This window comes from Leucopleurus acutus, assembly GCF_964270905.1.
Source record: "Leucopleurus acutus genome assembly, chromosome: 16".
Lineage (NCBI taxonomy): Eukaryota > Metazoa > Chordata > Mammalia > Artiodactyla > Delphinidae > Leucopleurus > Leucopleurus acutus.
The window spans coordinates 83,118,526-83,135,812 of record NC_139158.1 but is presented as its reverse complement, the minus strand read 5'-3'; the positions used below and the strand labels follow the sequence as shown (position 1 = coordinate 83,135,812).

Below are 17,287 nucleotides of genomic sequence, written 5' to 3'. Positions count from 1 at the left end.
CAGAGCACAAGCATGAGGAAAGGTGATGCTGGAGAGATCAGGGGCACAAATGATTTTCCAGGTCCTGTTAAAGAATTTAAAAGTTTTTCTTTTGGCAATGGGTAGACATTTAAAGATTTTAAGAAAGCAAGAGAACTAATAAGAACCTGCTGTATAAAAAATAAACAAAATAAAATTCAAAACTTCAAAAAAAAAAAGCAAGAGATAAGCTGAGATTTGCACATTTGAAAGTGCCACCAGTATGGAGAGAAGAAAGACTCAAGGCAGGAAAACCAGGAGAGAAACTATTACAGCCATCCGGGAGGACGATGAGGCAGCCACAGAGGGGACAAGGAAGAAGGGACAGAGCTGAGCCATGGGCTTTCTGAGTTTGAGTCGCTCCACTGTGTGGATGTGGGTACCACTCAAGGAGGTATGTGCAGGAAGAGGAGATTTGGAGAAAAAAGGAAAAGGGAGTGGGGAAAAATACATCTTGGGGCATGCTGCATTTGAAGTATCTGCAGTCCCACATATGGGCTAGGGGCAGGCCTAGGGTCATTCATAAACGCTGTTAGAAGCCAAGGGTACTGGCAGAAGAGCTCCCCGACAGGGAAAAAGGAAGACGGGTGGGGACACTGAGAGACAACGAGAAGAGGAGCAAGAAGGCAGGGGGGAACCTGTATCCCTCAGCCTCACCCACAGGACTCCATAAGGAGTGGGTAAAAATGGCCAGATGGGTGGGAGAAAGCCAAAAGAGGGTGATTAAGAAGGAGAAGGGGGCTTCCCTGGTGGCGCAGTGGTTGAGAGTCCGCCTGCCGATGCAGGGGACACGGGTTCGTGCCCCGGTCCGGGAAGATCCCACATGCCGCGGAGTGGCTGGGCCCGTGAGCCACGGCCGCTGAGCCTGCGCGTCCGGAGCCTGTGCTCCGCAACGGGCGAGGCCACAACAGTGAGAGGCCTGCGCACCGCAAAAAAAAAAAAAAGAAGGTGAAGGGAAGAGTGTCAAGTAGCACAATGGCAACAGGTGTCAAATGCTACAGAGGGTACACAGGTGATAAAGAATAAAAATACAACAACAGATGCAGTAATGAAGCAATAAGGTTCCCAGGCAATGACTTTAGGAGTGCATGGGTGGTGAGAGAATGGTGATTAAGACTATTTGCAGAGGCTTGCTAGGATAAGCTACCTCCAGAAGGGAACAGCTAGGGAGAGCAAACGAGACTGAGAAAGCAGTTATTCTTTTTTAAAGGTAGACGGGACAGCACTCACACATTTACTGAAGAGGACTCACTGCCAAAGCACTGTGCTCAAAGTCAGGCATGTAGAGAAAACAAAGAAACAACCTTACTAGGAAGGGCAAAGGCAACGAAGGCATCCATTTAAAAATTTTTTGAAAGAATAAAATAAAGAGACCCAAATAAACTGACCAAGTTTTCTCTGGACTTCACCAGATGACCTCTCATGTTTCTTCCCCCTCCGCCACTCTCTGAACCAGAGGTCAACTAGGCACCCACAGTAAACTGTGGTCCTCCTGTCCCCAAATTACATGAGAAGTTTTGAATGAGGAGTGTATCTGCAGATTCTCCAAGGAGTGATTCATGGCTTTTCTTCATCCAATTAGTAAAGCAGTGTCTGACTTCGAAAAGGTCAAAAAGCACGGATTTAGATTTTCAGAGCAGTCCATCAGGACACACTTATATGCCAACAAATCAATTCAACCAACAGAATGAGAATCCAAATAAGTCTCCACAAGGACAAACCTTTGGTTTTTCAGCAAATCCCTCTTTTTATTCTTGTGTATATGCTTCTATTTCAAATGGTCAAACCACACACTGAAAAGATGACCAAGTCCAACTTCTTTGGGGTTACTAGCAGAAGAAAAGAATATATTCTATCAGTTACCACTGGGGAAAACAAAAGAAACAAAACCTATAGGAGCTTGCATTCTATAGCATGGAAGACAAAGCAATCAGTAAATAAAGCACAGGGATAGGATAACATAAACAAAACATGCAGGGCTTCCCTGGTGGCGCAGTGGTTGAGAGTCCGCCTGCCGATGCAGGGGACGCGGGTTTGTGCCCCGGTCCGGGAAGATCCCACATGCCGCGGAGCGGCTGAGCCCGTGAGCCATGGCCGCTGAGCCTGCGCATCCGGAGCCTGTGCTCCGCGACGGGAGAGGCCACAACAGTGAGAGGCCCGCGTACCGCAAAAAAAAAAAAAAAAAAAAAAGATAAAAAAACAAAACATGCAGTGGTACACAATTTGTACAGTTTGAGGTGCTGCAGAAAACACTGGAACTGGATAAGAATATCCAAGAATACTCAAGAAAGGTTACTAGGATATAGTGAGCTTTGCAACAGGAACAAGAAGGCTCATTAATTAAAAATCTGAGAGCCCACTAGTGCAAAGCAATGGTAGGTTCTAAGAGAAACACAAACTCCACTTTCTGCCCTCATGGGCTTTCCATCTTTCTTCTTCAGCGAAAATAAATTTTAATCACATGTTTTCAAGACTAGAGCTGGAAGGAACACAAAGTGGCATTGAGTTCAAGCTTCCTCATCCAACAGAAGAGGAAATCAAAGCTGGGTGGGGAGGTGAGCTGAGTGTCTAAGTGACAGCAAGAGTAAGAACAGAAGCCTCCCTTTGTAATACAAAGCACACGAGCTCTAGAGGCTTGAAAGCCCGAGGTGCAAATTATGCATTCCACCAAGTGCTGGGCCCAGTTTCTCTGATTTTTAAAACAGAGATGATGATACTACTGGCTGTTTACCTAGATATGAACTGCTTGTGATGTGGCTTGGAACACTTAGTTCCTTGGGTTCTCTAAAGGCTGGAGGGTGCTCCGAGAATGGAGAGAAAGAGAAAACTGACCTAGGTACCATTCCTTTCCTTCCCTTTTTTCTACTATACTGTAAATGTTGCTGAGTGATGTGATTAAAAGGCAAAATAGGACCCAATCGACCTGCACTGTTTGTGATGACAGACACTGAGGTAATAAAGGCCCTGGAGTGGGGAGTGGGTGGCAGAAGGAAAGATGTGGTGATTACATTAGCACATAATTTTCAACATTCATACATGAATGACACAATCAGAAGTGATCAAGTTAGAACAAAAGTTCTTAGGGGAAAACAGAATTAGTACAAAGATTTTTTTAATCAGTCGCTTTAGCGTTCCAGAACAACTCTGCCCTGCGTGGAAGCAGTGACAAAGAAGCCATTACTAGATCACAATGACAATTAAGCACCTTTCCTTCCTTTTTATATCTCGTTTCTCTTTCACTCCTTCTTCTCAATTCCCACTGTCCTATTTCCAGTCCTCCTTTCATCTTCCTAACAACATAATAAATAAGAAAATCCCGGGCCTTCCTAGTGAGCCGCACTCCCACTAACTTTTTAAGGGGAGCAATACAGCCAATGTAATGATAAACAACATGGGCTTTGCGGTCAGACAGATCTTGGTTCAAATCCCAGTTCTACCTCTAATTCAGGTCATGAACCTGAGGATGATAACCATCTACTTCCTAGACCTGTTTTAAGAATAAATGAGCACTTACAGAAAAATACCTAGCACAAGTCACAGATCTCAAATCCCACCTTTCCTGTAAGGTTCAAACCCCAAAGCAGAATTCACAGTTTTTTCTAAGCTCCCAGTGAGGGACAGCCCGTAAGTGTCCCATTTCCACATTCTCCTCCATCCTCCCACCACCTGGAGGCTGGAAACTCTAAGGGCCGGGACTCCTCTCCAGTCCCCACTCCGGTGCCTGGCCCACAGGAAGCTTTCAGGATGCGGTGACCAAACCAACCCTGAGTCACAGTTATGCTATACTCCGTCAGACAAGAGGGGGGTCATCTGTTCATGAAGTAAACCTCAAAGGATGAGCTGTGGAAAAGGAAGAAACCCCAAATGCTCTCAATCGGACAATCATCTATTACGCACACAATCATCATACCCATGCATGTCTCCAAAGCCTCTCCAATCTGATTCATATGCATGGATGTCATCATTTGGGGGAATGATGACTTCCCAAAGTATACCTCCTACAGAATAAAACAGCACTTTCTGATATTCACCTTGAGTTTTTCTCTTTCAACATTTGAGAAATCTCTAGTTATATGTTAATTCACACTTATTTGTTTCTCTGCCTTTGTAGCCCCACCTGTAAGGTTTAAGGTAGCACCTATGAAGGTCACTTATTTCAGACCTTCGTATCTTAATAAGCACCCTTTTGAACTCTAAATTCCCACTTTACAAATGTGCAAACCTGTGAAAATCTCTACCTATAAGTTTCACCCTACCTTCCAAAGACTCCAGAGCAGATGTGCAAATTACTCGAAAGTTAAATGTGTTCTAAATATACAGAATCATGACACACCAATGATACCTGTTATAAAAACTGAATATTCACAAGGTAAATCAAAGAATGCTTTGGAGTCACCAGCATGAACTTTTTAAAAAGTATGCTGAGAAATCCCTCCTAAAAATTCCACAAATAATAATTCTTAATTAATTAATGTTCTTAAGAAATTATCCTGACAGCTCCTAACACTTCCTTAATGGTTAAAAATTCTCTGCCTCCCTCCCTCCAAAATGAAACCCTTTATGAGTTCATTCTAGAGTCGAAGTGAAAGAAAAGGGCTTTGACGCCAGACAAACCTGTGTTGACTCCTTGCACCACTGTGTGCCACAGTGGCCTCCTCCAGGAGCAGGCTCCCTAACCACCGAGTAACTCCATCACAGGACTGTGCTGCAGATTAAATAGTAAGATGAAGAACATGAAGCGTCTACCACAGTCCCTCGACTTTGTGGTCTACCTTCTGGAAATTAAGCATTTATCTTCTAGAAACGTTCATTCTTCCCTCACCTTTTCTTTCCTCTCATGTTGCAAAATGAATGTCAGCTCCACTACGGCCACTGCTTTTAACTCCAGACCCACCCTACTGCGGGGTCTACTAAGTGGTGGACCTCTACCACTTAGCCCCTTACAAATATGCCCTCTGCTCCCAGCTCCCTTGGTGCGGGGTTCTGTTCCTCTCCAGTCTTTGAGCACCCTCCAGCCTTTAAAGACAGCCCAAGGAACTTAGAGTCATAAAGGTTACAAGCCACATCGCAAGCAATTCAAATCTAGGTAAACGGTCCAGGGGGCCATAACATTGTCTTCAAGTACAAGCCAAAAGACAAAAGTCTCAATCTCTTTCTCCCCGCAAATATTTATTTCCCTAACACCCCTCCCAAATAGGCTAAGGTTGTAAGACCCTACTGAAATGCCAACTGGATACTAACTCAAACACATCATGGGTACCTGTGAGAATGTGTGCACACCAGCAACACTTTAGGTGCCCACATGGGCGTGCACACACAAACACAGCCAAAAGCCTGATAGAAGACACTACTTGACACAGATGAAAAGAAAGAAGATGAAAAGAAAAGAAGACACAGATGAAAAGAAAAGAAGACACAGATGAAAAGAAGATGATGAAAAGAAGATGAAAAGAAAAGAAGACACAGATGAAAAGAAAAGAAGACAATACTTGACACAGATGAAAAGAAATAGTAACCTGCTAGTCAAAACTGATAATAACCCCTCTGAAAGGATGAAGGAAAACTCTAGGAAGGTATTTCTGCACCTTTACAGTTTTGTGCCATTAATGCTAAATTATTAAATGAAAGCACTTCAAGATTTTTCCCTTGGGACTATGGCATTTTCTCAACGATTTTTTTTTCCCATGCACGGGGGAAAATCCAAAAGCACATTAAGGCATTGTTTCTAGACATCAACAGCTTTTGTTAAAACAGCATATTTAACATTTTGAAAAACAGATATTCTAGAGATACTATTTTGCCACACTGGCATTTTTAAAAATAGTCTTAAAATGATTGTCAAGTTCAGTAATTTTGTTCCCATAATGAAGCTCTTTAAACAACTGTTGTTTTTGTAAAGCTAGCAGCCTAGGTCTGTCAGGTAAAAACTTCAAAGAATGTGCACATCCACCGAACAAGGGCCAAAGCAATCCTGGATATGCTACGCTGATGACAGCCTAGAGAGGGGGGCCTAGAATGATAGAAAAGGAGGAGGCAAGCCTGGAAGCCATAATGCAACTTTGTTTTTAACACAATCCCCAGTGCAAAATAACTGCTCAGAAGGCTTTTATTTTATTTTATTAAAGACACTCAATGGCAACCCTGTCTTGACTAATGGAACTCAGCACTCTTTGTGTTGGTCTTTCTTGTCATCTTGCTGAAAGCTATGCTCATTTGTTCCAAACCATGGTCATCCTTCAGACGGCAAATTTTTCAAATACAAGTGGGAGATATATGAAGCAATCTTGGAGATAATTCCTTATGTAAAAATTCAAGTTTCAGGTTCTAAAAATCAAGCCTAAGGGTAGTATATGAGTATAACCAATGTAGTTTACTCCCTTGATTCCTCCCCTCATTTTCAGCAACTTAGTGGTAATATTACAGGGTCAAAGTTCTCAGTATTTTGCCTTCAGCACTGGAAGGAAAGATGCTATATAATTTTAATAAATAAAAGACAGTGTTAATAATGTTTAAGAGTTCACCTCTTTAATAAGCATCAATTCAGACTAATTATTTTAATAAATCCACACTTGGATGCAAAGCTACCAGGTTTATCATGAAGAAAACTGTGTTCATGTTACAACCACACACAAGGAACTATCACCATGTAAGCACATAGCCGAGAACTATCCATTTCTTCCTTAAGGAGTTAATTGTGAAGAAGAGAAGTAAATAAGTGGGTAAAAGTAAGTTAACTTCTACTTCACAAATAACACAATCTATGAAGATTTAAGTTTGACTAAAGGTTGGTAAGTTTAGTGCCACTTGCTTCTTATAAGCAAGCTGGTTAATAATTAAATAAATGAAGATGATCTATTCAGGATGGATTTAAACCACTACCATAAAGAATCTTAAGCACACTGCTGACATTTGTTGTGCTGTAAAACACAGTCCGCTCTATGTGATCATGAAATGTTAAGGAAATCAGTGCTATGCTAAAACTAGAGAATTAATGCTGTAATTAGCATCTGAAAGATAATTACTGCATTGAACAGACTATATCTACAAGGTGTTATATTTTTTAGCTTCCTAAATACTAAACTACACGTTAACTTAAGAGGGTGAACTAATGATTCTAAGCACGCTTTCCTTATACAAAAGAGACTGTCCCTAACCTATCTACCCAAGTTCCTATTTCCACCCCAAAGTGGTAATCAACCACACCAATCCAGTGGTGCTACCCCACCTGTGACCCACACTGACCAACAGCAGGACTACCTGAGACTTCTAGAAGGCCACTGGTTTAGTCACACAATAAAGCAAAAGTAATGGGTCCACAGCAGGTTTAAATCTTAACTAATCAGCTCATGAGGACGGTTAACTGACCATTCTCAGGTGACAGTATCACGAGATGCGGGAGAATGTTAGAATGTGAAGAAGGATTAAGAGTCCTGGGCAATGACCAAGAAAATACAAGACATACTACTCACCATGGATGGAATCAATGGAAGGGGGAGGGGAGGAGAAAAAAAAAGAGATACAAAATGCCCTGAAAGTGATTCATTGAAAAAGTTCTCATTGAGCTGGGCAACAAGTGGGACCTCAGAGTGAAAAAGAAAATGATCTGGCCTCGGAAGAGGCAAGAGCAACAGAAACAGCAACGATGCAAAGCACACACCTCACAGGCTTTAGAAGCGCTTAACTCGTTCAGAAAGGTGTCCCCAATCCAAACAGATCCTACTGTGTCACCAAGGCAAATGTCACAGCGTCATGCTTCTTTCAGGAGGCCAGGAATCCTTCTCCTTTTGACACTTAACACAGTGCAGCGGGGCACTTTCTATAAGACTGAATGAGGGCTTCCCTGGTGGCGCAGTGGTTGAGAGTCTGCCTGCGGATGCAGGGGACGTGGGTTCGTGCCCCGGTCCGGGAGGATCCCACATGCCGCGGAGCGGCTGGGCCCGTGAGCCATGGCCGCTGAGCCTGCGTGTCCGGAGCCTGTGCTCCACAACGGGAGAGGCCACAACAGTGAGAGGCCCGCGTACCGAAAAAAAAAAAAAAAAGTAAGACTGAACGAGGTCCTGTAACTCTGTGTCCTCTTTTCTTCTGCAACATGCTTAACATCAAAAGAATCACACAAAATGCCCAAGACGAAAATATATCCAACATATACAACCCCATATCATTTTAGGCTGCACTTAAAAGATGACTAATTTTTTTCCTCTGGATGGCAAGCATTTTAATTATTATCTTCTTAAGCAAAGTTAGCTTACGAGTTTGATTCATCTAAGTGAACCGTATGAAGTCAGCATCATCACCCCAAGCCATCTGGAAGACACCAGTGAAATGTGCCAGTTCGCATCCTGAAACGAATGCTGTCTATATAGCAAAACAGGGTACTGAGCCTCTATTCTGATTTCACAATCTTAGTCCTCAGTTTAACACTAACCAACAAACAAATCATAAGGTGGTTTACATATGCCTGCAGATGCCTCTTCTGAAGCCACAAGCCAACAGCCTTCAACAATCTGACACCGTAACTTTCCTGGATCGCTTCCCTAGCAAAAATATCCAGTGACTTTGGCCATCATTACTTTGGTCAACCCTGGGCCAGAGACAGATCACTCTTCTTTGCCATACCTTTCAGGTAGAGAAGTTGAAATGATGAAACCAGTAGAGTAAATACAACCAATCTCTGCATAATACTGCACATTTACAAAGCAGCTGAACAGCCATAATACCAACAAAACCTTCTACACGAGGCAAGGGAGATATGAGCGCCATTCCCATGGAGTAAAGAGTAATCCCAGGCTTTGGGGAGCAAAGTGGCCAGCCCAAGGTCAAACATCACTAAGTAAAAGAACTGGGACAAAAACTTTAATTTTCTCCAATTAGTGCCTCTTTCTATGACATCACATTAGAGGAGTGTATGTACTAGGGGTGGGGTTAAGGTTGCAGGGGATCAATCAAGGAAGAACTAGCCGAGGAGACACAACACAATATGAACTTGGACACTGGCTGTGCCTGTGCACGGAGGCCTTAGACGAACTGGCTCCTGTCTACTAGACAGCCTCATCTCCTCCTTTGCCTCGTGACCCCAACAAATGCTCTGTCACTGTCATTCCGAAATACTACTGGCATCCCAAAGGAGCCCAATCATCTCAGTCTTCGTGCCTCTGTACATGCAATTTCCTCCACCTGACAGGCTCCCCAACCATTTCTTCTTTTCACCTGCTTCCATTCGACCTTTAAACTCTGCTCAAATGACACCTCCTTCCGGAGCTGACCTCCTCAGTGCTCTCAAGGGTACTCTGGAATACCTTGTATCACTGCACTGCTCTGGCTGATTCTGTCATCTGCTCTCTTCCCTACACCTAAGTTCTGGGGTGGGGGGTTGAGGGACAGCAGGGGCCTACATGTGATGTGCCTCATCTTCTCCTGGTACCTGACACATGGAGCAGGCACTGAAATGTCTGTGGACTAAATGAATGAACGCGCCAATTCCCAGGAGTAGCTAAGCCAGGCTTCCAGGGTAGAGAACTTCAGACAACTCAAGTGGAAACCATCACCCTCCATGTTCAATTGAGTTGCCTGGATTCCTTTCTCAGGCAGGTGATGAGAACATCACATAAGCTACAGCACGGTTGTGGAATTATAATCCACGTTAGGTTTTTGGGGTGTTTGTTTGTTTTAACTGGAAAGCCTTCAGTTGTTTGTACATTTGGAGTCACTTCCAAATGTGACAATCTGGAGACTGTTCACCTGGGAGGCTAAGTGACAGCCACAGCACTGGAGTATTTGCCAGGGGTCGGATAGCATAACCGTTGAAGTGTGAACTCTGAAATCTGGGTTCAAGTGTGCCATTTGCCAACTGAGTAACTTTGGGTCAGTTACCGGACACTACCTCCTGCCGGTACATTTAAAGTGGGGCGCCTTGTGGCCAGCAGGCATTCCAATGCCACAAACATCTAACAAGCAGCTGCCCTAGGCCAAGTGCTGGCGACACAGCGGTGACCTGGCCGTCCAATGCAAGCATACTCTCATCATGCCAGCCTGTCTTATTTCCTTCACAGCACTTACCACTACCTGAAACACTCTCATGTGCTGGCTTGTCGCCCCTCCCTACAAGGTAAGCTTCATGAGAGCAGGGGTCCTGTCTGTCTTGTCCATTCATCTCTCTCAAGGGCCAAGCAACGTCTGCTACACAGTTACTCAGTCCCTTTGGAAAGAAGGAATGACCAAGTCAGAAGAAATCCCCCGACTCTAATATTTTGCTGGAAAAGGTAGGGGGAAAAGATTAAAAATAAAGATACACATTTCAAGGGGCTCTGGCTCGCCACAAACACATGTGGCCCCCTGGGCTTCCTCGGGCTCCAGTCCCAGGCGCCTCCGGGGACAAAAAAGATCTCGCCATCCTGACAGCCCCGCACGGCTGCAGAGACATGAGCAACGGGCACGAGAAAAGGCAGGAGAAGGAAAGCTGGGCCACGCACCCCGTGGGAACTTCTGCGGACGTCCCTTTCGTTCATTTGCTCAACAGGTACTTATTAGGCTCCTAAGGCATGCGGGGCATAAAGCAGAGACGTGACAAAGTCCTGTCCTCATGGAGCTTCCCTCCTAACATACAGACATGGTACACAAGTGCGTAAAGTGGTCCTTTCAGGGAGTGGTAAATGCCGAGCTGCCACGAGCAGTTCGCGACAGGGGACGGCCGCAGGGGTCCACGGCGGGGTGGCCGGCCAGCGAGAGGCGACCTCTGACCCAGGACCTGAGCCTTCTCGGCACAGGCGGCCGCCGGGGCCCCCACTCAGTGAGGAGGCCGCATTCGGGACAGGAACGGCCACAGCGGCAACGAGGCGACTGTCCTGAGGGCGAGGCGCGGGAGGCTGCGGAGGAGCAGGCCCTGGACTCCCGCGCCGGACGCCCGGCCCTCGGGGCCCGGGAAGCGCGGGCGGGCGGGCGGGCGCCGCGGCCGGGGGGCCGACGTCACCACCGCGCCGCCGGGCCCTCCGGAGCGCGGGCCGAAGCGGGGGCGCGGGGCGGCGGGCCTCCGGGCTTACCTCGGAATTTGAGCTCGTGTTGCGGCTCGAGGCTCAGGACCTGCTCCACCTTCGCCATGTTCCTCGGCGGCGGAACACCTCGGGCGGGGAGACCCCTGAGAGGTCACCTGGGCCGGGAGGCGTGAATGCTGCGCCCCCTTTAAATTTGGAATGGGGGTGGCCAGCCGGGGCGCGGGCGGGGGTCGCCTAAGGGGTGCGCGCCGGGGGGCGGCCTACGCGGTGCAGGCGCAGGGGCGGAGGGCGAGGGCGAGGCCGCGGTGCCCAGCGAGCGCACGGCACGCACGCACGCACGCACGCAGAGACGCACGCACGCACGCAGCAAGCCGGCCGCCACGGCCCGGCGCGCGCTCGGGCGGTGGAGAGCTGAGCGCGCCGAGCCCCTATCGGGCAGTGCGCAGGCGCGGCGCTTGCCGCGGGGGCGGGGCTGCCGGACGGCAGGGGGTGGGGCGTTGCGCAGGCCCGGGGGAGGGGCGGGTGGGGGCCGCCCAGAATTGAGGACCGTCCCCCTGAAGATTATTTTTTCAGGGCCCGTGGGGACCAGGCTTTGTGTTAAGTGCTTTACTCAATAATAATAATTAATAAGAATGAACTTCCACTTGCCCCTGCTAATGTGGTGCCAGGCACTTAGAGATTTTGAATAATGAAAGTACTATTTATTCTTATTATAAACATGATGTTTATGGGTGAATGATGTGTGCTAGGCACGATGACGTATGGTAAACAATAAATATAAATTTAGTAAGCTACCAATTATTGCTTGCTTATTTTGTGCCACTCTGCTGAACGCTTTGGATAACAACAGCATCAATTATAATAAAGAAAAGCTACTCTACATTAAATGTTTACTATGTCAACAAGCACGGTGCTGAATCCTGTGCTACTAAATGCAACAAATATTTAGAAATACAATGATCAGAAATACTGACCTGGTTCCCACCCTCTCACTAGAGCCCATAGGAGAGGCAGCCTTTGAATAAATAACTGCACAAAAAAAGTACATGATTAAAAATTACTGAGACCCCTGGACTTCCCTGGTGGTACAGTGGTTAAGAATTCGCCTACCGGGCTTCCCTGGTGGCGCAGTGGTTGAGAATCTGCCTGCCAATTCAGGGGACACGGGTTCCAGCCCTGGTCTAGGAAGATCCCACATGCCACAGAGCAACTAGGCCAGTGAGCCACAACTACTGAGCCTGCGTGTCTGGAGCCTGTGCTCCGCAACAAGAGAGGCTGCAATAGTGAGAGGCCCGCGCACCGCGATGAAGAGTGGCCCCCGCTTGCCACAACTAGAGAAAGACCTCGTACAGAAACGAAGACCCAACACAGCCATAAATACATACATAAATAAATAAATAAATAAATAATAAAAATAAAGGAATTCCCTTTAAAAAAAAAAAACTCTAAGTCCAATGGTGTCATGCCCCTGCTTAAACCCCCAATGTCACTCATCTCACTTAGAATAAATTCCAAAGCCTTCCATGGCCTTGAGGCTCTGTGAGACCTGGTTTCTGCCAGTTTCTCTGACCTCATCCCCCCGCCCCACCTCTAAAAAAGAGAAAAAAAAAAAAAGAATTCACCTACCAATGCAGGGTACACGGGTTGGAGACCTGGGCCGGGAAGATCCCACATGCCACAGAGCAACTAAGCCGGTGAGCCACAGCTACTGAGCCAGTGCTCTAGAGCCCACGAGCCACAACCACTGAAGCCCACGAGCCAGAACTACTGACCCTGTGTGCCTAGAGACCATGCTCTGCAACAAGAGAAGCCACTGCAATGAGAAGCCCACGCACTGCAATGAAGAGTAGCCCCTGCTCGCCGCAAGCAACAAAGACCTGACAGAGCCAAAAGTAATAAATAATTAATTAAAAAAAAAAGTTACTGAGACCCCACATCTGCTTGGCCTCAAAAGTGAACACTTCACCTCATTATTGACATTTAAATTTTACTTCGTTATGTAATGTTTACTACATAAAATATGTATTAATATTCTCCTTTTCACATATAGATGAAACACAGCAAATAGCTAACACGGACCCTACATGGCAGGCATATGGGGATTCTTTGTACTATTTTTCCCACTTTTCAGTATGCTTGGAATTCTTCATAAGAAAAAGGGTTTTTTAAAGAAAATCTTTGTCTTTTAACTACAGCATTTGGTCGATTTATACTTATTATATTTATGATACATATGGATTTATTTCTACAGTCTTATTTTGCACCTTCTATTTGTCATGACTGTTTTTTCTTTCCTTTTTGCGTCTTTAGGGCTGATTTTTTTTTCCTCATTCCACTTTTCTTCCTCTTATATACTCTATTTATGTTGTTTTAGTGATCACTCTTTACTTTGCTCCCTGAAAATAAAAGCACTTAGGCATACTTTAATCACCCATCCCATAAATTATATGCCTTAATTATAGTATATTTTAATCTTTTCCTTTTTCACCAGTGAGTCATTACTAAATTGTTTATATAGTCAATGTTGGTTTAGACTCAACCACACAGTTACCAGTTTCTTTACTCATCTTTTCTTCTTGCATCTCAGAACTTACAAGCAGGATCACTTTCCTCGTGCCTGAAATAGAGCCTCTAAACTCTATTTCAGTGAGTTGGTTGGAGCAAATGCTATCGGTTTTTGTTCATCTGAAAATATTACTTTATTTTTCCCTTGTTCTTGCAAGATATTTTGGCTGGTTTACTAGAGGGATAATTGTTCTCTCTCAGGGCTGTGAGGATGCCGCCACTGACTTCCAGCTTTCGTTGTTACTGCTGAGGTTTCAGATGACAATCTCCTTATTATTCCTTCAAAAATAATCCATTTTGGGCTTCCCTGGTGGCTCAGTGGTTAAGAATCCACCTGCCAATGCAGGGGACACAGGTTCAAGCCCCGGTCTGGGAAGGTTCCACGTGCCGCCGAGCAACTAAGCCCATGCGCCACAACTACTGAGCCTGCGCTCTAGAGCCCATGAGCCACAACTACTGAAGCCTGAGCACCTAGAGAGCCCATGCTCCGCAACAAGAGAAGCCATGACAATGAGAAGCCTGTGTACCGCAACTAAGAGTAGCCCTCACTTGCCACAACTAGAGAAAGCCCGCGTACAGCAACGAAGACCCAATGCAGCCAATAAATAAATTAATTAAATAAATAAATTTTTTAAAATATAAAAAATAAAAAGTTTTTTCCTGTTGTTCTGGGGTTCTGCAGTTTTATCACGATGTATCTTTTAATTTATTGTCTTAGCCCATTCAGACTGCTTTAACAAAATACCATATAGACTGGATGGCTTAAATAACAACATTTATTTCTCACAGTTCTGGAGCCTGGGAAATTCAAGATCAAATCACCAGCAAATTCTGTGCCAGGTAAGAGCCCACTTTCGGTTCATAGTCAGCTATTTTCTTGCTCTCTGGGGTCTCTTTTATAAGGGCACAAATCCTATTCATGAGGTCTCCCCGCTCATGACCTTATCACCCCAAAGACCACAGGTCCTTAATACCATCATTCAGGAATTGGGTTTCAGCATATGAATTTTGGGGAGGATACAAATGTTCGGTCTATAGCATTTATCCTGCTTGAATTCCCGAGGGTTTCTGAATTTGTTGACTTGTATCTTTCATGGTTCTGGAAAATTCTCAAACAACATTTTTTTTAATTTTTTAAATTGTTGTAAATACACATAGCATATAATTTACTATCTTAGTCATTTTAACTGTACAGTTCAATGATATTGAATACATTCGCATTATTGTGCAACCATGACCGCCATCCATCTCCAGAACTCTTTTCATCTTGCAACTAGAACTCCATACCCAGAAAACAATAAGTCCCTATTCCCCCTCCCCACAGCCCCTGGTAATCACCATTCTACTTTCAGGCTCTATGAATGTGACTACTCTAAGTAAGTGGAATTGTACACTATTTGTCCTTCTGTGTCTGGCTTATTTCACTTAGCATAATGTCTTCAAGATTCACCCATGTTGGAGCATGTGTGACAATGTCTCTTTTAAATGTTACTTTAGTCCATCCTCTCACTCTTTTCTCCCAGAAGTCTGACTAGTAGTTTATTCAACCAGTATTCTTCAAACTGCAGGTTGTTTCCCAAAGGCGACATAAAATCACCGTTCTCCGTGTCTCTTTGCCTCTCTGTCATAGCTTCATCTCTCATCTCTGTGTCCCGTATTGTGGATATTTCTTCAGATGTCTCTTCCAGTCAGTAATTTTCCCTTAGACTGCCGATAAACCTATTCCAGGAGTTTCTCATTTCAGTTTTTTTTTTTAAGCCTCTAAGTTCTATTTTGTGCCTTTATACAACTAAGGATCACATTGGCAGATCTCTAACATTGGTTCCAGGCCCCCCTCCACACAGGGAATGGTGCCGTATTGGGATTTTAGTGTTGGTCTCCACTGTTGTCACTTTAGGCAGTGGCAGTGGCCAGGTCAGCTTGATGAGGGGAAGTCCATGTTCTTGGGCCCATGCAGAGCTTCCACACCTGCTGCCATGAACACTTTTAAGTAAACTCAGTGTACAAGCAATGGCAGGGCTGGCCCAGAATTTGTCACCCTGTCCAGTGGATTATTACTGAGTCACTGATGCCCTTGGGTGGGCATTCACATGGGACACTGGAAATATCTTCACACTGAGCTCATCCTGGGAGGCATCCACATCACCCCTCCCCACACCTCCTTCTCACGAAATCCGGTTCTGCTGTATCTGTTCCTGGCCACCCACTCCCCAGGGGTCAGTGTACATCTGTGCTTCTGGTCATCTCTCAGCCAGACAAAGTAAACATCTAAATGTACTGCCTGAGATTCTGGAAAATCTATGGATTCCATTTATGTTGTAATTCTGCAACCTGACCAATTAAATCTGGGCTATGATTTTCAGCAAGGTCGAAAACCTATAGCTGCAAGAAATAAAGGATTATTTTAGGGTTCTGTAGAATCTCTCTGGCTTTCCAACCGTGACTTAAGCTGAGAGGTTAAAGAGCTTATCATTTACTTTCCATGACAGTTCCAGGAGGGAGTTCCCTGGCCACAGTGGTTAGGACTCCTCACTCTCACTGCCAAGGGCCCAGGTTCAATCCCTGGCCAGAGAACTAAGATCCCACAAGTCATGTGGCCAAAAAAAAAAAAAGAAAAGCTCCAGGAACTCAAATGCAGCCACCCACACACACACACACACAGTCCTGTGGTCATCACTGCCATGTCAGGGGTAGCAGCCACTCGGCTCTCCCGGGCCCTTGCTGCTGTGGGCACCACATCACAGTCAGATGCAGATGTGAAGGCAAGTAGTAGTGATGCCACTGCATATTACTTGTAGATTACTTGTAACCCACACTGGATGCTAAACTGACTCTCTGGGATAACAATAACTGATTTGTAGTTTGGGCAGATTTCTGTGATGCAAACACTCCCACCATGACCGATTTTAAGCCACCTGTGGAACATCGCGGAACACAGAGTTAAAAGAGATGCACCATTGGCTTCTGCAAGCTGGTCCGAGCCTAGCACACCCTTGCCTCTGTTCCACGCCCCATGGGCACCACAGTCAAGCATGAGGATGTGGCTAAGTCAGCCCCAGAATCCCCTCTTCGAGGGTCTGTTTCCTGGGACCACTCTTGGTACAAAGTACTCTATCAGTCAAGGTCCAGCCAGGAAAGAAGAAACTACACCAGTTATTTTGACAAAGATAATTTAGTTTGAGGAAATGGTTAATCAGGTAAGGGGGAACTGTAAAGCCAGAAGAGGAAGACGCCGAGGTATCGCGAGGGTAGTGGGGCTGGGGGCAGGGGAACATAGGCAAGATGTCGGGTCATTAGACCCCGGGAGCTCAGAGGAGAGGCTTGTGCAAGTGGGAGCAGACTGGCCAGTGCCGGGGCCTCTGAGGGGATGCAGTGAGGATGCTTCTGGGATCACCCTCCAGAAAGGAGCAGGCTGCTGCCTGGTGGAGGGTGGCTGCTGAGGTGACAGTGACAGGAGCACGCAGCAGACAGGAGGAGCAAGACCCCTTCTCAGCCCTCCTGCCTTTGGGTCTTCCTCAAGCGCCTGTACTGAGGGAACCTGACAGGAAAGCAGCTGCCTGAGGAGAAATGAGTGGACAGGGCTCCAGCTCCAGCACCTCAGAGCAGAGAGCAGAGGGCTGGTTTAGAGCCGAGGGGAAATGGCTTCCTAATCCCCACACCCTCTTTGATTTCTTTAAACACTGAAGACTGTTTACAACTTTCTCAGTAGCTGAAGT

The 17,287-nt window shown here is 45.7% G+C and overlaps 1 protein-coding gene across 1 annotated transcript in view; it reads right to left on the bottom strand.

Annotated features, from left to right (window-relative positions):
- Window positions 1-11,230, bottom strand: part of VAPB (VAMP associated protein B and C) — a 48,997-nt gene extending 37,767 nt beyond the window's left edge. The window contains exon 1 of the mRNA XM_082857583.1: window positions 11,055-11,230. Coding sequence (XP_082713709.1) covers window positions 11,055-11,112 — 58 coding nt within the window. The 5' untranslated portion in view covers window positions 11,113-11,230. The remainder of the gene's footprint in view (window positions 1-11,054) is intronic.
- Between the last annotated feature and the right edge of the window lie 6,057 nt (window positions 11,231-17,287).